Source organism: Ictidomys tridecemlineatus, chromosome 11 (assembly GCF_052094955.1).
Source record: "Ictidomys tridecemlineatus isolate mIctTri1 chromosome 11, mIctTri1.hap1, whole genome shotgun sequence".
NCBI classification, from domain to species: domain Eukaryota; kingdom Metazoa; phylum Chordata; class Mammalia; order Rodentia; family Sciuridae; genus Ictidomys; species Ictidomys tridecemlineatus.
The window spans coordinates 127,446,251-127,464,447 of NC_135487.1; the positions used below are offsets into that span (position 1 = coordinate 127,446,251).

The 18,197-nt window shown below is 49.7% G+C and overlaps 2 protein-coding genes across 6 annotated transcripts; one reads left to right on the forward strand and one right to left on the reverse strand.

Moving 5' to 3' along the window:
* Positions 1-3,465: 3,465 nt before the first annotated feature.
* Cks1b (CDC28 protein kinase regulatory subunit 1B) lies at positions 3,466-7,481 on the reverse strand. The gene is made up of 3 exons (XM_078027466.1): positions 7,296-7,481; positions 4,803-4,930; positions 3,466-4,196 (listed from the first exon to the last, which is right to left on the reverse strand). The coding sequence occupies exons 1-3, from the start codon at positions 7,352-7,354 to the stop codon at positions 4,144-4,146; spliced, it is 240 nt and encodes a 79-aa protein (XP_077883592.1). The 5' UTR covers positions 7,355-7,481; the 3' UTR covers positions 3,466-4,143.
* Positions 7,482-7,682: 201 nt separating this feature from the next.
* Shc1 (SHC adaptor protein 1) lies at positions 7,683-18,078 on the forward strand. Of its 5 annotated transcripts, none has more exons than XM_005331314.5 (13): positions 7,685-7,848; positions 11,146-11,313; positions 11,876-11,946; positions 12,456-12,519; positions 12,637-12,756; positions 13,016-13,069; positions 13,251-13,302; positions 13,479-13,605; positions 14,677-14,875; positions 14,954-15,023; positions 15,103-15,237; positions 15,391-15,629; positions 16,474-18,078. In XM_005331314.5, the coding sequence occupies exons 2-13, from the start codon at positions 11,149-11,151 to the stop codon at positions 16,600-16,602; spliced, it is 1,425 nt and encodes a 474-aa protein (XP_005331371.2). In that variant the 5' UTR covers positions 7,685-7,848; positions 11,146-11,148; the 3' UTR covers positions 16,603-18,078. The 5 variants fall into 5 exon arrangements, with proteins under 5 accessions (XP_077883589.1, XP_005331371.2, XP_013216602.2 ...); XM_013361148.4 differs by lacking the exon at positions 7,685-7,848 and adding an exon at positions 7,866-8,561; XM_078027463.1 differs by lacking the exon at positions 15,103-15,237 and having other exon boundaries at positions 7,683-7,848.
* Positions 18,079-18,197: the final 119 nt, after the last annotated feature.

Sequence of the window (18,197 nt, forward strand, 5' to 3'; positions counted from 1 at the left end):
TTGGCAACCACCACGTTCGCCGGAAGCGTGGGGGCCGGCTTCGGTCCAGGGCGGGCGTGGGTAGGCGGGACTTAGGAGTTCGGGGCGCGAAAGTTGCAGTTGGAAGTGTTGTCAGTACTTTGGGGTGTCGTGCTGGAGTAAGCGGAGGCTTTCTGATCTCCCAGACTCTATGCATATGCTGTTTTCAATAACCATGACTCTGATTCTAGGGGAAGGGGTCAGGGGCTGGTGTCCAGCATTTTTTATTATTAATGTATTTGGTACCGGGCATTGAACCCAAGGGGACTTATCCACTGAGCCACATCCCCAGCCCTCTTTATATTTTACTTAGAGATAAGGTCTGGTTAAGTTGCTGAAGCAGGCTTTGAACTCCTATCCTCCTGCCTCAGCCTCTCGAATCACTAGGATTACAGGCCTAAAGCACCCGGCCTGGCTCGGAATTTTTATTTTATTTTTGGGTGTGTGTGGGGATACCAGGGGTTGAACTCAGGGGCACTCAACCACTGAGCCACACCCCCAGCCCTATTTTATATTTAGAGACAGCTTCTCACTGAGTAACTTAGCGCCTCACTGTTGCTGTGGCTGCCTTTACCTCGTGATCCTCCTGTCTCAGCCTCCTGAGACATTGGGATTACAGGCCTGCGCCACTGCGCCTGGCCTGGAATTTTTATTTTTGAAGATGTAATCGAACCTCAAGCAATCCTCCTGCACTCAGCTTCCCCTGCAGCTGGAACTACAGGGGCATGCTATTGAGTTCAGCTGGGATTTTATTTTGTAACAGAAGAAAGCTGAGGGAGATAGGATGTCTATCATTGCCTGTGGGATAGGAGTCTTGGAGTAGGGGAGCTTTTAGTGTGAACCTTCATTTGTCTTTAATATAAGTGATAAAATTACTTAAGATCTCTTAGAAAAGAAAAAGTAAAAAGCCTCTCCTGCTCCACGGTGTTCCGGATGCTTGGTTCAAATGTCACCTCTCAGTTTTCGGTCCTGAAGGGAAAGACAGTAAATAGGGAGGGAATGCCTTAGGTGTTCACTTTGGAGTCTTAATTACATCAGCCTGGTTACTCATTTCCGTTGCAAAGAAAAGTGCTTCATAACTTGAACCATCTGGGGATGGTTTTAATTGGCAGATAATGATTCAGGTTTGGGTGGGCCAGAAACTTGCGTTTCTCCAGCTCCCATGTGCTGACCACATTTTGGTTTCTGGGCTGTTTTTAGTAAAAGTTAACATTTATTTGGAGAACTGCTGAACTACACCTGGCCTCATTTTACTCTAAAATCGTGTAAGATAAATATCAAGCCCAGTTTACGGGAGTAGAAAAGTGAAGGGAAGCCACCCAAACATACGTAGATTCTTAAGTAATAAACCCTGTGGTTTGTTATTTTTTTCCAGTTTTTAAAAAAAACACCACCACTTACTTGCCTAATGACATAAGTCACATGCTCCAATTTTTTTTTTTTAAGAGAGAGAGAGAGAGAGAGAGAATTTTATTATTTATTTTTCTTTTTAGTTTTCGGCGGACACAACATCTTTATTTGTAATGTGGTGCTGAGGATCGAACCCAGGCCCCTTGCAGGCCAGGCAAGCACAGCTACCGCTTGAGCCATATCTCCAGCCCAATCAAATATTTTTGTTGTAATGAAGGTTTGACATTTGACCCCGTCTCAAAACATCAACTCTGGGGGCTGGGGATGTGGCTCAAGCGGTAGCGCGCTCGCCTGGCATGCGTGCGGCCCGGGTTCGATCCTCAGCACCACATACCAACAAAGATGTTGTGTCCGCCGAGAACTAAAAAATAAATATTAAAAAAAAAAAAAAAACAAAAACAAAAAACATCAACTCTGGCCAGGTGTATTGGAGGCTGAGGCAAGAGGATCCCAAGTTCAAAGTCAGCCTCAGCAACTTAGTGAGGCCCTAAGCAACAGTGAGACCTTGTCTCAAAATAAAATATAAAAAAGGGCTGGGAATGTGGCTCAGTGGTTGAGTGCTCCTGGGTTCAATACTTGGTATCAAAAAACAAACATCACCCTTAATTAAAAAACTGTTCCAGTCATTTAGTAGTGAGTTCCCAAGCTTAAGCACAATACTAGAACCACAAGGAGAATTTGTTAACACATTGCTGGGCCCAACTTTCAACTTAGAATTCAATAGGTCAAGGGTGGAGCCCAATTATTTGTATTTCTCACAACTTTTCAGATAATGTTGATGCCTTTTAAAAAATATATATATATAGGGCTGGGGATGTGGCTCAAGTGGTAGCGCGCTTGCCTGGCATGCGTGCGGCCTGGGTTCGATCCTCAGCACCACATACAAAGATGTTGTGTCCACCGAAAACTAAAAAATAAGTATTAAAAAATTCTTTCTTAAAAAAAAAAAAAAAAAATATATATATATATATATATATATTTATTTTATTAGTCCCCCCCCCTTTGGTACTGGTGATTGAGCCCAAGGGCACTTTACCACTGAGCCACATCCCCAGCCCTATTCTGTATTTTACTTAGTGAGACATAGTGACAGGGACTCATTGAGTTGCTTAGCGCCTTGTTTTTGCTGAGGCTGGCTTTAAAGTTGCGATCCTCCTGTCTCAGCCTCCGAAGCATTTGGGATTATACGTGTGCTCCACCTTGCCCAGCTTATTAGTTGTTGATGGATTTTAAAAAATATTTTTTAGTTGTCAATGAACCTTTATTTTATTAATTCACAAGTGGTACTGAGAATTGAACCCAATGCCTCACACATGCTAGGCAGGCACTCTACCACTTTGCTAGCTACAACCCCAGCCCCATGTTGATACTGCTTATCCAAAGCTGGCACTGTGAAGAACTATTTGAGGATTAAATGGATAGAAGACATGCTACTATTACTTTTAGAGGGTGGAGCTTTTATTTGGTGATATTCTCTTAAATGGCCAGTTTACATCCGTTTTCTCAACTTTGTTTGAAATGCATCACCTAATACACACTCCAGACCAATTAATTCAGTCTCTAAGGATAATTTAGGTGGGTACCAGTTACCCAGATGATTTCTATGCTCAATCAAATTTGAGAAATAGTAAAAAACCACCAATGGGCATAGTGAACAGGTCAGAAGTGTGCCAGTTTTAGGCAGGAATGAAAGCACAAAGTAGTCTCTGGTTGACAGCCTCTTAACCCTGCTGTGTGCCCTTCAAATATTGGGACCATGTTAAAGAAAGCACCCCTCACTGTACAAAACAGCTTATTTGTTTTGATGAGATGGGGCTGTCCCTATATAACTTCTACCTGTCTCAGTCTTGTAGTTAGAATGAAATATATTTTAGCAGATGTTTGACAGCAAGTCTGCTTAAAGTAGATTACCCGAATGCTCAAATAAACCTCATTATTGCAGAGCCGATTTTCATTATCAAATTGAAGGGCATATAATTTTTTTTTTTTTTTTTTAAAGAGAGAGTGAGAGAGGAGAGAGAGTGAGAGAGAGAGAGAGAATTTTTAACATTTATTTTTCAGTTCTCGGGGGACACAACATCTTTGTTGGTATGTGGTGCTGAGGATCGAACCCGGGCCGCATGCATGCCAGGCGAGCGCGCTACCGCTTGAGCCACATCCCCAGCCCAAGGGCATATAATTATAACCACAATATTGACTTATAATGGTCACCATAAGAATAGGGGAAAAAAGCCTTACAATCACAGAATTAGATTATAAAAACTTCCTCTTTAATCAAGGTTTTTAACATTGAACAGATTTCTCAAATAAAATGGAAAATTTCCAATACATTGAAACATAAATCCATAAGTCACCATACATACAACACCCAGCAGGAAAAAACTAAAACGGCAAGTTCACACAATCCCTGTAACAGCCGTGGTCTGATTCTTAGATGCTCCCTCCATCTGCCAAGTGTGTTCTGCTGGATACAGAGCACACTGTGGCTTCTGGGGACACACCCAGCTAAGGCTGTGGTCCACAGAGCACTCATGCAGGGCAGCAGTGGCTCTATTCCACAAGCAAAGCAGTCACCAGCACATTCAAACAGTGGATTGAATATCCTTTAAATATCAAAATGGAAAACAAGAAGGCAACATAATCACATTATCAGAAAGATGTCAGAAAGTAAGGACAGCTGGGTAAAGCTCAAGGCTGCAAAGTGGCTCGCCAGCTTCATTTCTTTGGCTTCTTGGGTAGTGGCCTTCGGAACAGCAAGATGTGAGGTTCTGAAAGAGTGAGTGAAATCTGAGAAAAGCTCACACCATCCTATGTACAACCTATACTGCATCCCACCACCGGCTAGCTATCACCCACTCAGATCTTTATAACTAAATTAAGATGTAAGCATATGGTCTTAGAAGCAGACCCAGAAGTCTGGCCTGACTGCCAAAACGAGAACCGTTAATATCAGTTTTTGCTGTGTTTATACAGCCCTGGGGTGTCCTTTATTAGTTTTGCCTGGCAGTTGGGTGTCTGGTGTCTTATCAAGAAATATAATTTCCTTTGCTTATTTGGAACACATCCAAGAATTTGCTTTCTGATGGTGAACCAAGCAAGGACCAAAACTAGGATATATGTGGTCTTTAAAAATAATAAAAAAAGTACCTGCTAACTAAATTAAAGGTTTTTCAGTAGCAGGTTATCTCTGAACTTTTCAGATATTTTACCCTTCCTCTTATTTTTGGTCATTCAAGTTTGTTTAGATAGTTAGGGGAAAGAACTCAGTAAATCATTCTCTTCTACTCTATTTGCTTTGGGTTATGCAATCTTATTCTTTCATTCTCTCACTGTAGAAGTTCTTCTATGCAGTTGTTTTTAGCCATTGCACTGACCTGGTTCATGGATCATATAATGAACCCATCCCTGACTCTGCTGAACTCCAAGATTCCTCCATTCAGATTCAGACATCAAATGGGTTTTAGGGACCAGTTTGGCTATGTCCTTGGGCAACATGACATGCCTGTAACAGAAATATGGGGAAATGGGGAATTAGTGTTAGTACTGGGTACAGTTTGTCAGAGAAGTGCATGTATACAAAGACAAGGAAGAAAATAATTTTTTTTAATTTGTATTTTTTTTTTTTTTAGTTGTAGATGGACAGACCATTGTAAGCACCTAATTTCCAGGCACTGTTGAGAGGTATTTTCTGCCTTCACGGTCCTTATAGTCTTCTGTTGATTACCCACAATACAATGGGAGTCCCACAAGAGTACAGTGTTAATAGCTACAGGTGGGTTTTAAGCAGGATTGGCAAGGAAGGGACAGAAGTTACTTTGTGGAGAAGAAAGGGCTGTCATAAAGTGTTGTGTAGAAGAGTCATCATAATGAATAAAATGTAAACACTAATTTTCCTAACTCTGAAGGGATATGCCATCAGATTTGGGGAACTCCATGCTTTCCAGACCAAAGGTATCTCTCTTTATGCAAAGAAATTTATTATTCTGATCTGAATCAGATTAAACTAGATAACACATTTTCATTAAGCATGTTGAGTCTAAGTGCTCCCTCTGTACTACTAATAAGAGTTTTTCCCCCAAAAGGCAGGGTTGAGGGTGTAGCTCAGATGGTATAGCAATTGATTATATAGACAAAAAAAACTTAAACCAAAATGCCACAGCTAAGCTGCTAAGAGTTACATCTTTTGGGGGATGAAATTAGTGATTTATTCCTAGCTGTGCAAATATTTTGCTATAACCTTTTGTGTGTGTGTGTGTGTGTGTGTGTGTAATACTGGGGATTGAACCCAGGGATACTTTACCATTGAACTACATGCCCAGCCCTTTTTATTTTCATTTTGAGACAGAATCTTGCTAAGTTGCCCAGGCTGAGCTAGAACTTGCAGTCCTCCTGCTTCATTCTCCTTAATCACTGGGATTTTGGGTGTGTATCACCATGCCTGGCACAGAGTTTATTTAATAGTTCGGATGTAGAAAGCGCTGAGAATGACAAAGTTAACTGGGTTCAAGATTTTTTTTTTTGGGGGGGGGGCATAAAGATGGTTATGTATTTTTCAACAAATACCAAACAACACTCAAACTCTCTCATAATTCCTCAAGTGTCCAAAGCCCTAAACTAGGCTGGGTGAAAAGAGCAGATTTTCACTTTCTGCTCTAAAATTGAGAAGGGGCTAAGATACAAACTAGGAAGTTGTATTTATTTATTTTGTACTGGGGATTGAACCCAGAGGCACCTTACCACTGAGCAATATCCTCAGTCCTTTTTATTTTTTGAGACAAGATTTCACTAATTTACAGAATTTTCTTTCTCAGTAAACTGTGAATGCCCCCTGCCTCAGCTTCCCAAGAAGCTGGGATTACAGGTGTGCACTACTGGTGGAGGAAGTTGTTTTAAGTATTACAATGAATACAGATTGGTATAATGCCAACATTTGTAGAATCCTTTGTCTTTCTTCATTTTCCAATGCAGAATTATTATAGACTTAGATTTTATCAAATCCAAATGCTGCATCCAATGTAAGGCTATCTTCTTCACCATCCTTGGCAGATGGATATCCAGTATCTTCTAAGCCTTTCGGTCAAGAGGTACTTTCCTTTTCCTAATTCTACGTTCCTATTCTCATCCAAGGCAGTTAGCTGCCTTCCCTCTTCTTGGAAAGTTCTGTATACCACCACCACCACCACCACACCCTGTCCGGAGCTCCAACACAGCATGGAGTTTGTCGGTAGCCTCCAGATCTTTAGGTTTGTGAGCAGAGACCATGTCTTACCCTTGCACTTTAGCACACCTGAAACCTTTAAGCGCTCCATAATTGTTCAAGTGAAGGGCATCTACTAGGCCCATACTAGGTACTTGCTGTGTTCTTCGCCCATTTTTGTTCCCCTCAGTTCTTCTAAGTCCCCTTCCTAACACAAGCCAGACAACCACACCCCTTTCCTTTTCCGTGAATAAACAACACTCAAATTCTCTCATAACTCCGCAAGCACTGAGGACGAAATTCCAGCTCCGCTTTTGTCAGCTTCTCTCGTTAGGTACTTGGAATGACTGCGATACGTGCAATTAGGAACGGTGTCTAACAACCACTTGCCCAATAAAATCGTGAGAACGACCCAGAAGCCCCGAAGGTGAAGGCCGTCAGCGCTCTAACCACGCTAGCAATTAACAGAGGGCTGATTTCAAATTCCACTTCATTGTTGTAGGATAGCCCCCCACCCTTCGCGCACGCGCCTTACACTTCCAATCGCACACCCATCCCGTTAATCTCACGCGCATGCGCCGATTTTGTCGCCTCAGTAAGTGACTAACTCCTCGGGCCCTCATTTGTCAAGGCTCACGACCTCGCTAACGGCTCCCGCGCGGGCACTAACCGGTACTCGAATTCCTCGTCGTCGTATTTGTCCGAATAGTAAATTTGTTTGTGCGACATGATCGCTCTGCCTGCGGGCCTCCAACACCGCGCCGCCAACCTCTAAACAACTCCCAGCAGCACGCGCTCCCACCCTCTTTGGCCTCGCTTTCAAACACACCGCCCGCACTTCCTATTGGTCCGTTTGGCTTAAGGCGGGACAACTCCACCTTGAAGCCTCCTATTGGCTTATTTTGCTTCTCCTCGAGTTCTTATTGGAGTACAATTCTCACGTTCCCGAAGAACAAGCTTGGGTCAAAAATAGGCATCTTATTGGCTATCACTGCTCCATGAGCATTCTCGCGCTGCCATTGGCTGGTTCGGGAAAGTGGGACGGGTGAGGAGGGACCGTGAGGTAGAGGGTCAAGGGTTAGTGAGGCCGGAAGTGAGTGTAATAAAGTTTCTCCGGGGAGGCCGGGCAGGGGAGAAAGTTAGAGCGGCGACTTAAGCAGGCAGTGGCGTGATCCGCAACCAGACTGGCCCGCGGTGCGGTGCGGAGACTCCATGAGGCCCTGGTGAGTCTTGACTTTTTTACTCGTTAGGCGACCCACTCCTCCACCCCGGAACCCCTCTCCCGGGACCCCACTTCCGGTCGTCATTTGTAAGCCCCGCCTCCTGAGACCCCCTCCCCGGAAGTCCCACCTCCCAACTTCTGGGGTCTCCCCGAACCCCGACTTGTCTTTTATTGTCGTGACTCCACCCTGTCGTCCAGCTTTCCTGGAAGTCCCACCCCCAGGCATGCTGCTAAGCCCTACTACAAGAAACCCTTCTTTAGTCCGTCCACTTCTCCAAAACTCCGCCTCTTCACAGCGACTCTCCGCTAAGTCCTGTCTGTCAAAGCCTAGGTTCCGAGAGGGCAAAGGCTTGCTCCTCAAAGGATTACCTTCCTGAAGCTGTGACTCGGGGGTTCCGCCCCCTCCGGGGGCTCCGCCCCTTCCGTAGTCCACGTCCGACCGTCCCGAAGCTCGGCTGCCTGGAAGTCCGAGGCGCGCGTCTAGGGGCCCACGCCCCCTTAAGAGATTGATCCCTGGGGACCCAGGTCGTCGCCTGCAGAGCTTGTCTCAGTCTCCCGCTTACACTGCCCTGTCCTTCCTCTCTCTGGGCCTCGGGCTCAGTTTCCTGACGCTCGTGCTCCTCCAGGTGGAAAGTCGAAGTCCCCATCCCGGCTGGGAGGGAGACTAGAGGCGGCCGGCTTCTCTGCCCTTACCTTCAAGTAGATTACCTCCAGGTGTGGGTCCACTGGAGGGGCGCTGAACTTGGGGTTTGGTAGGAGAGTGGGAGAGACACTTGCTCAGAATTTTCCTTCCTAGGACCAGCAAACCGCTGAGGTCTTCCTGCCCGAGGCGGGGTGGGGCGGCGGGTTGTTGGTGGCGGCCTTTCGGGCCAACGGGAGCCAAAGTTTCCCTCCACCCGGGAATGGTGGTTTGGAGCCCGGAGAAGCGACTAGTGTCCATTTCGTGGTTTTTAAGGGACCCCTCAGTCCCCCTTCTCTGGGTCTTCCCCTCCCCCTGGGCAAAGCTGTGGTCTGGGCATTCGGGTTCTGATCCTGGCTCCGTTTGCAGCCTTCCTAGCTGGAGACATTCCAGAGGCCCTCGCCATTTCCTGCTACTTCCCGCCCTCCTTCCTCCTCTCTGCTGGCCTGAGAAGCAACAAGCGCTTTTTGCCTCACATACCCAATCGCCTGGACCTCCAGCAGGCAATCTTCTTTCTCCCTGTGCAAATTTCAGGAGTCATCCTTTTTTCCTCCTAGTGGCCACACCTTTTGGGTCATTCCCATCTCTGGATCTTGCAGTCTCACACAGCACTTCATCTCTAAAGATGAGGATACTGGTTGTGTGTGTGTTGGAAGCATGAAGCCATGGCAGAATCCTCCCTCATTCTCTGTTTGAGAGCCGAGGCCTTAGCAAATAGAATTCCTTCTCAGGAATGGGGGAATGCAGTGACATGGCTCTCGGGGATGAGAACTGAGGGAAGTGGAGAGAGTTAAGGTACATACCTTAAGTGCTGCTAGTGTTAATCATTTCACTCTTATAGATTGTTTTAATCCTCTGAAGCAAACCTAAGGGTTATGCTGAGATGAGCCTGGGGGAAGATGTATCTTTTACTACTTGTATTTTGGTTACTTTCCAACTTCCTTTATGGCCTCAAGCAGAACTGCGGCAGGAAGTTGTGGGTGGCAGGAATAGGCTTGGGACTGTTCCTTGAGTCCAGCCTCAGCTCATCTTTTGGCACCCCTTTCTCCTGTCCTTATTGACACAGATTTGTCTTGCAACCACTCTATCTATAGTGGTCTGTAGCCTGCATTTCTCTTTGGGAACTTTCATTCTCCCACCTTCCCTTGCCAGACCTCTCCCCTAGTGTGAGGGACACTTTGGTGAGGTTGAAAGCCCTGCAAGAGGGGGGGTCTGGGTGTACCTGGCAGGCCCAACGGGTTTACCTTACTCTTAGTGCTCTGATCCTCCTTTCTTACCTTTATTATTTTACTTTGCTAATGGTCCCTTGGAAATGGGCCATTGTTCCTTGGTTGGTAGGCGCCATGCATGGAGAAAGAGGCTTGAATATATCCTCTTGTTGGAGTTCTTGCCTTGTAGCTCCCTGAGGCACCACCCAGGTTGGACTTTATTTCACTTACTTCACCAGCCTTGCCCACCCGCTAGGCCCATGCTGCATCCACTGGGACCACTTCCTTCCTGTCCCCGTTTCCCTCTCCCTCTCCCCAGTCCACAGCTGTTGTTGCAAAGGATGTTAATGGCCCAGGCTCCCCGGGGCCACTACCCCCCTGTATATGGTAGTGGTGGGAAGTGGCCTGGGCTGGAGGATGGGGGAATGTGTGTGTTCAACCTGGACAGGAAGGGAAATGCTGAGTCCCGGGATCCCCTCCCTTTCCACCCCCAGCTGTCTGTTTCCTCCCTCATTCCCGGCTGGCCTCCCCTGTTTTCCTGATCTCTTTTGCCTGCCCATGTCCGGTTTGGATTGATCCAGACCTCCTCTTATCTCCTTCCTTTCCTCCCTACTCCTCCATCTTTCCCTTCCACCTCCACTTTCCTCCTCTCCAGATTACTAGTTGCTGCCCTACACTGGGCAGGGGAAGGGTGTCGCTAGCTTTACCCTAGCAGGAGTTCTAGGTTGGGGCGGTGGTTGGGGGAGCTCAGCCCCTCTGAGCCTGTGAGTCAGCACTGTCCTTGGGATTGGTCTCTCTCCTTAGTTCCCCGCCTCTGGGGAGGAGCCAGGCTGCTCCGGGTCCAGCCTATTCTCCTCCTAGCCAGAGAAGAGGTTCCACGCTGGTGGGGATGGGCCCCGAAACCGTCTGGGTCTGACCTGGGGGAATGGAAATCACTTGTCCTTCTCCTGCCCCAGGACCCCTGTGACTCCTGGGCCATAGAGGTTCAGCCAGGCTAAGGGCCTGGGAATGCCCCCTGCCTGGCCCCCTTGCCTGAACTGGCAGGGGGGCCGGGCTGGGCAGCAGCCCCCCTCTAACTCCAGCCATGGATCTCCTTCCCCCCAAGCCCAAGTACAACCCACTTCGGAATGAGTCTCTGTCATCGCTGGAGGAGGGGGCTTCAGGGTCCACCCCCCCGGAGGAGCTACCTTCCCCATCAGCTTCGTCTCTGGGGCCCATCCTGCCTCCTCTGCCTGGGGACGACAGTCCCACTACCCTGTGCTCCTTCTTTCCCCGGATGAGCAACCTGAAGCTGGCCAACCCGGCTGGGGGACGCCTGGGGCCTAAGGGGGAGACTGGAAGGGCAGCCGAGGATGGGGAGGGGATCACAGGAGCAGCCATGCCAGACTCAGGCCCCCTGCCCCTCCTCCAGGACATGAACAAGCTGAGTGGAGGCGGCGGGCGCAGGACTCGGGTGGAAGGGGGCCAGCTGGGGGGCGAGGAGTGGACCCGCCACGGGAGCTTTGTCAATAAGCCCACGAGGGGCTGGCTGCATCCCAACGACAAAGTCATGGGACCTGGGGTTTCCTACTTGGTTCGGGTGAGTGAACATCCTCCCTTCCACTCCCTCCCATACCCCCTGCGGTTCCTCTGCTCACTCCAGCTGTGCTGGGCTCCCTTCCTCTTCTCCACCAGCCCCCTCTGTTTCGGAAACCTTTCTTGCCCCTTCTCTGATTCTCTTCCCCTTCCCTTCCCATCTGGGAAAATTTCTGCCAGGGTCCCCTTTCTTCTTTGGACACTGCCCCCCCCCACTGTCCCCACCCTGCTTAGCACAATGCCTGGCACATCAAGAGGCTCTCAGTGTCGGAATGAGTGACTTCTTGATTCTCCTCTCCAGACTCCTCTCCTTTTCTAGAGATGTCAAAGCATCCCACCCAGTCCTGTCACTGCCCTCCGGATTCCCCAGTGCATGAGGCCCTCCTAGCTTGGCCCTTTCTCTTTCTCCATGTTTTCTGTGGATTGTGCTTGGTGGGTTGTAACCATAGGTAGTGGGCAGACTACTTCAGCCTCACTTCCCTTAGGATTATGTAGGAAAGCCTTAGGGCTCTGTGGGAAGGGGGTGGGGAGGCTGCTGACCTGTGGTCCTCCCCTCCGTCCCTTAGTACATGGGCTGTGTGGAGGTCCTGCAGTCGATGCGTGCCCTTGACTTCAATACCCGGACTCAGGTCACCAGGTTAGTGGGGAGTGGCGTGCATTGTGGAAGTCCTAGGATTGTGAGGCCACGGGAAGGGGGACACTTGGTGGTGGTGTTAGTGGTGGCTTCGGGTGGTGAAAAGGATTGAGGGAAAGTTAGGGGAGTTAAGTCTGAATGCGAAGAGGCAACTCTGGCATGGCACCTCCTTACCTACCTAGTCTTGGGGGTTGTGGGGAAGGTGGCAGAAACAGTTGGTTGAGTTGAAGTAGAAAATGGAAATTGATGGAAGGTTGCTGCTGCCTTTGGCTAGGGAATGGGACATTTGGTAGCTGGGAAGAGGTGGGGTGATACCCATTGAGGTTCTAACTCAATCAGCCAGGAAGCGGCCTTCAGTGTCATCAAATATTAAAGGCCCTTAATTCAATCCACCACGACAAAGAGCCTGGAGTGCCCTGGGAGTCTGGCCTGGCTTTCCCCTCCCCCAGCCCCATGGCAGCCCCAGCTGGATGGGAGGCATGCTGTGGGTCTGAGTACCCCTCTTTCCCCAGGGAGGCCATCAGTCTGGTGTGTGAGGCTGTGCCGGGTGCTAAGGGGGCAACAAGGAGGAGAAAGGTATGTGGGGTCAGCGGGGCTGGGAGACGTGGAGGGGCAGAACGTGTGGGAGAAGGCTGAGGCAGGAGTTTGCTCTCCTGGTGTGGGTGCCCTCTGAGACTCTGGGCCCTTCCCTAGCCCTGCAGCCGCCCACTCAGCTCTATCCTGGGGAGGAGTAACCTGAAATTTGCTGGAATGCCAATCACTCTCACCGTCTCCACCAGCAGCCTCAATCTCATGGCCGCAGACTGCAAACAGGTTGGTGATGTGGAGCAGGGGGACCAGAAACACTGAGGGGAGGGCCAAGGGAGATCTAGGGATGAGACCAAAACTAGGTGAGAGGATGTGGAGGCAGCAGGATTGTAGGAAAGGAAGAAATTAGGAGGACATGGGGTAAGAAGCCAAGAGAAAGAGACTTGGACTCCAGGGTTCTGGGCCAGGGGTACGGGCACTGAGAGTCCTGAGGCTGCCTGACACGTCGTTCCCTTCCTCCTCCGTCCCCTGCCCTAACCCTCAGATCATTGCCAACCACCACATGCAGTCTATCTCATTTGCGTCCGGCGGGGATCCGGTGAGTTGGGGAACAGAGTAAAGGTTGGGGGAGAAAAGTAAAGGGCTAGGGATTGGGAAGGCATTGGCTCGAGAAGTGGGGTGCTAGAATTGTGGGAATATCTGAAAAGGACTGAATCTTAGGGCCAGGATGGAGTTGTAACATTTAGCTAACTAGCTTCTTCTGACTCTGTCCACCCCAGGACACAGCCGAGTATGTCGCCTATGTTGCCAAAGACCCTGTGAATCAGAGAGGTGAGGCGTGGTGGGGAGCACTGGGTGGGGCCGGCTGTCAGTAAGGAAGGTGAGCAGGACCTGGGGTTATCCTTTTGTGCTCTGACTAAGAGGAACTGATAGGGGCTCTGCTGGGAGGATGGGGGCCCTGTCCACACCTCCTTCGAGCTCACTGATGGCCTCTGCCGTGCCCCCAGCCTGTCACATACTGGAGTGTCCAGAAGGGCTCGCCCAGGATGTCATCAGCACTATTGGCCAGGCCTTCGAGTTGCGCTTCAAACAATACCTCAGGAACCCACCCAAGCTGGTCACCCCTCATGACAGGTGAGCCAGCGGGCCCCAGACTGCGAATGGAAAAGTGGGTCTGCTCCTCCCACACTTGAGCTCTGAAAGGTTCAGGGAAGGAAATAACCTGTGGCCCCTGCTTCGCACTTCCTGCCATTCTTATGTTTCTGGTGGCCCCTCAGGAAAGTCTTTTGAGGCCTTGGCTGCTGTAAGACCAGTCTGCCTCCTCTTTCCCATGGTGGTGCTACGTTTCCGCTCCTCCCAACGGCATCTCTTTCTCTGTGGTGGACTTCTCTCTTTCCAGTCTCCTTGCTTCTGGCCCATCCCCATCATTGCCTGCCTCTCCATCCTTTGTTTTCTGCCTCTAACAGCCACCAAGAGTTTGGACTGGGGGGCTGGGGATGTGGCTCAATCGGTAGCGCGCTCGCCTAGTGTGCGTGCGGCCCGGGTTCGATCCTCAGCACCACATACAAATGATGTTGTTGTGTCCGCCGAGAACTAAATAAAATGTTAAAATTCTCTGTCTCTCTGTCCCCCTCTCTCTCTCTCACTCTCTCTTTAAAAAAAAAAAAAAAAAAAAAGAGTTTGGACTGGGAGGCTCTTTCTCCTTTTTTGAGATCCCTGCCTTTCCTGCATCAGGCTCCATGGGATTAGCAGGAGGCCAGTAGGTTGTTTTTGGAGAGGTTGAACCATTTTGGAGCAGCCCCACCCTGCTACACAGTGCTTCCCCTCTCTCCTGGGAGACACTGTAATAATCGAGGGCATAGCTTAATATTCAAACTTGCTTTATAGTCAAACCTGAATTTAAACAAATAATAATTTAAAAAACATCAGAATTTAAATCTCTGCTGTACTCCCTCTTAGTTGTGAGTCCTCAGGGAAATCTTTTCACCTCTGATTCTCATTTTCCTCATTTTGCAGAGTTAGGGAAGGAGATGTATCAGGTTACAGGGTTGCCAGGAGGATGAAATGATGGGGTTTATAACACCCAACCTTAGGCACAACCCACAGTAAATGCCCAATATGTGGCCACTGTTCTGTTATCCTAGTGTGGCTCCCCAGGCACCACACATTTACACCCGTCTCCTCACTCTGTCCTGTCTCTCTCAGGATGGCTGGTTTTGATGGCTCCGCCTGGGATGAGGAGGAGGAAGAGCCACCCGACCATCAGTACTATAATGACTTTCCGGGGAAGGAGCCCCCTCTAGGGGGGGTGGTAGACATGAGGCTTCGGGAAGGAGCCCCTTCAGGAGTTGCTCGCCCCACTCCACCCAGTGTCCAGACCTCTAGCCACCTGGGAGCTACACTGGTAAGTTATTTGGATGGAGGCACCTGGGCTCAAGTAGGAGTGAGGATCTCTGATCTCACTTGATTTTTATCCCTGCAGCCTGTCGGACAGTCTGCCGGGGGAGACCCAGAAGTCCGCAAACAGATACCACTTCCACCCCCCTGCCCAGGTACAAAGGGGGGGTTGAGGAGGGCAGAGCCAAGGGTGTAAGAGCAGGGCAGGGTCACATTGAGCCTCCCTTTCCTCAGCAGGTAGAGAGCTCTTCGATGATCCCTCCTATGTCAATGTGCAGAACCTAGACAAGGCCCGGCAAGCAGGGGGTGGGGCTGGGCCCCCCAATCCTGCTGTCAATGGCAGTGTACCCCGGGACCTCTTTGATATGAGTGAGTGTATCTGTTTTTGTATCCCCTACCTTCCTGCTGGAGTGCTCCTCTTCTGCCAATCCACTCTCTGCTTTCTTGCTTCCTTTCCTGACAGTCTAGGTCCAGGTGAGTGCTGGGCTAGCCACCTACCCTAACCCTCTCTCTATCCTCTAGAACCCTTTGAAGACGCCCTTCGGGTACCTCCCCAACCCCAGTCCATGTCCATGGCTGAACAACTCCGAGGGGAGCCCTGGTTCCATGGGAAGCTGAATCGGCGGGAGGCAGAGGCGCTGCTTCAGCTCAACGGGGACTTCCTGGTGCGAGAGAGCACGACCACACCTGGCCAGTACGTGCTCACTGGCCTGCAGAATGGGCAGCCCAAGCACCTGCTTCTGGTGGATCCTGAGGGTGTGGTGAGTGTGGCAGAATTGTACGGGGTGGGGCAGAAGGGAGATACAGTGTCCTTCCGTGCATTCCTGTTCCTTTCTTCCCTCATTGCTTTCTAGTGCTTTCCCGGCTGGCAGCTCACTGTGGACCTCCCCTGCTCCTCTAGGTGTCTGGCATCCCTCTCCTGTGGCTTAGAGTTCCGTCCTTTCTCATGTCCTTAAGTCTGAGCTGTGTTCTTCCAGTCTTGGCCAGTCCTCAAATCCTCAGATCATAAGCCTGTCAGAGCTAGAAAATACTTATCTGCACCCCTCTTTTCTTTTTTATTTTGTGGTGTGGGGATCAAACCCAGGGCCTTGTGTATGTGAGGCAAGCATTCTGCCAACAGAGCTATACCCCCAGCCCCTGCAGGGAAACCACCCTGGAGTGGTTGTGATGTCCAGTGTTAGATGGTAGACGCTAGATGCCAAGTTTCCTCTTGTAAGAGGAGCTAGGGACCTTCCCAGCTCCCTGTGGACTCAGTGCTCAGTCCATTGTCCCCCTTCTCCTCAAAGCTTTGGTTTCTTTTCTACAGCAATCTCAGCTTTTTTTTTGTATGGTATATCCTCCTCTGAGACATGCCAACTTCCTCCAGGTCCTTCAGCTTCACGATTTGTGGAGTGGTGTCCCCTTCACCTTTTCCCAATTAATTGACCTAAGCATTCCCATCCATCCATTTCTTTGTAGAAAAGCCTTAATGATTCGGGGTGACATCTTTTCTGCTCCCTCCCCCCATCTTCTCCTTTCTCAGACCTGTTGACTGTTCCATCTTCTACAACCTTGTGGGCAGAGGTCTCCTGGACTCTTCATTGAACTGACCCTTTTCCTTCACAGGTTCGGACAAAGGATCACCGCTTTGAGAGTGTCAGTCATCTCATCAGCTATCACATGGACAATCATTTGCCCATCATCTCTGCGGGCAGCGAACTATGTCTACAGCAACCTGTGGAGCGGAAACTGTGATCCTTCCCAGCCTCTCTCCCAGAAGATGCTCTCCAACCCCCTCCACCTTCCTTCCCAACTCTCAGGAACTCACTTGGGAGTGTTCTGTGGGGCTTGGCCTTGGGTAGGAGCTGGGTGTAGTGTGGACTCTGGGTTTAGTATCCAGCTGAGGGAGGATTTGTCAGGAGCCTGGGGTAGAGCCCTGCTTCTCCCCAAACCTCACCAAAGTATTAATGTACAGAGTGGCCTCCTTGCCTGGGCCTTTCCTGTGCCAATCTGATGTTCCCTTCCTCAAGAAGGCAGGTGCTTGTAATGGAACACGCCCTGTGGTGATAAGCCCAGCGAAGCTATCAGCCTTCTGGGGAAGCGGAAACAAATCACACCTCTGGTCCACCCTGGGCTTCAGGGTACCCCTGACCCCTCTCAGTCCCCCTCTGCCCTAGTGTTTAAACTTTGTGCCTTTGACCATCTCCTAGGTCTGAAGATATTTTATGCAAAGAGGCCCCTGAATTCAAGGACAGGGGTGTTGACACCTTTTTGGCTTTTGGAACCCTGCCCTCTTCTTGCTCAGCATCCCTCCAGTTTGGGATGGGAGAACAGAGGCAGGGCTGGCAGCTGTGTCCCCTCTCCCTGGGGATACAAAACCCTTAGAGATTGCTCCAGAACCCCCCTACCGGCCAGGGGGTAGTTGGACCCCTCCCTGCTCAGTGCCTCCTGGCCGGGCCCCTCCCACAAGGGGTCTGTATATACATTTCGTAAGCTCCGCCTTTTCTCTGTTGCATGCATGTTTTACTCTACAGCCAAAGTAGCCCTTCGTCCTGTAGCTCCACCCTGCCTCCCCATCTGTGGCAGTGCTGTGGCAGTGTGGGTGGCTGAATTTGGGCCTCCTGTACATACAGTAAACTGACCCAGGTGGGTTTTGTGGAGGCGGGAACAGGGGTATTAAGACTCTAAGGCATTGGACAATCCCCAAATACTATCTGTAGATTTGGAACTGTTTTTACTTTATATGCATATACTTTAGGGCTGTAGATTTATTTTCCTAATCTTGATTTCCATGGCTTTTGAGCACAAAATGATGATAATCGATTACATTTATATATCACCTCTTTGACTTTTCCAAGTCCTTTTACAATTGGCATTTTTCTCAGAGGTAACTAGGACTGGGAGCATTTTTTTTTTTTTTAAATGTAAGACCTGCAGCAGAAACTGATTTAGTCCTGGGACTGAGTTTGGGTCCCTTACCGTGAGGCTGGGAAGTGTGGCTGAGTATTGGTACAATGTCACGAAGCGGTAGCTTAAAACCTCCAGGTGTGGAGCACCTTCTAGGCGCGACCTGGAGAGACGGACGGAAGCCGGCCCTGCGGGCTCTCCAGGCCGTGGGGATCCGGGAGGATCACTGTTAAATTCTGGCCGCCGCCTCTTTTTGTTTGGATGTTTCCACGGGTCTCAGTTATACCAAAGGGAAAGTCTTCATTAAAGTCCGTATTTCTTCTACCTCGGCGTCTGCGGCCTCGGAAGGCCTATTGTCTGCCGCGGTGCCTGGGCGGCGCGGGGTCGCGGGCAGCCCCACCTGGCCTCGCCGGGCCGTGCTCGGTCCGACGCCCGCGTGCAGG

Coding starts and splice junctions, on each gene's coding strand:
- Cks1b (XM_078027466.1), bottom strand. CDS start 7,354: ATGTCGCACAAACAAATTTACTATTCGGACAAATACGACGACGAGGAA. Junction 4,931..7,295: donor GACGAGGAATTCGAGTACCG/GTTAGTGCCCGC, acceptor TTTCTGTTACAG/GCATGTCATGTTGCCCAAGG. Junction 4,197..4,802: donor TTATATGATCCATGAACCAG/GTCAGTGCAATG, acceptor TCACTCTTTCAG/AACCTCACATCTTGCTGTTC.
- Shc1 (XM_005331312.5), top strand. CDS start 10,819: ATGGATCTCCTTCCCCCCAAGCCCAAGTACAACCCACTTCGGAATGAG. Junction 11,947..12,455: donor ACCCGGACTCAGGTCACCAG/GTTAGTGGGGAG, acceptor CTCTTTCCCCAG/GGAGGCCATCAGTCTGGTGT. Junction 14,876..14,953: donor GCCACCTGGGAGCTACACTG/GTAAGTTATTTG, acceptor TTATCCCTGCAG/CCTGTCGGACAGTCTGCCGG.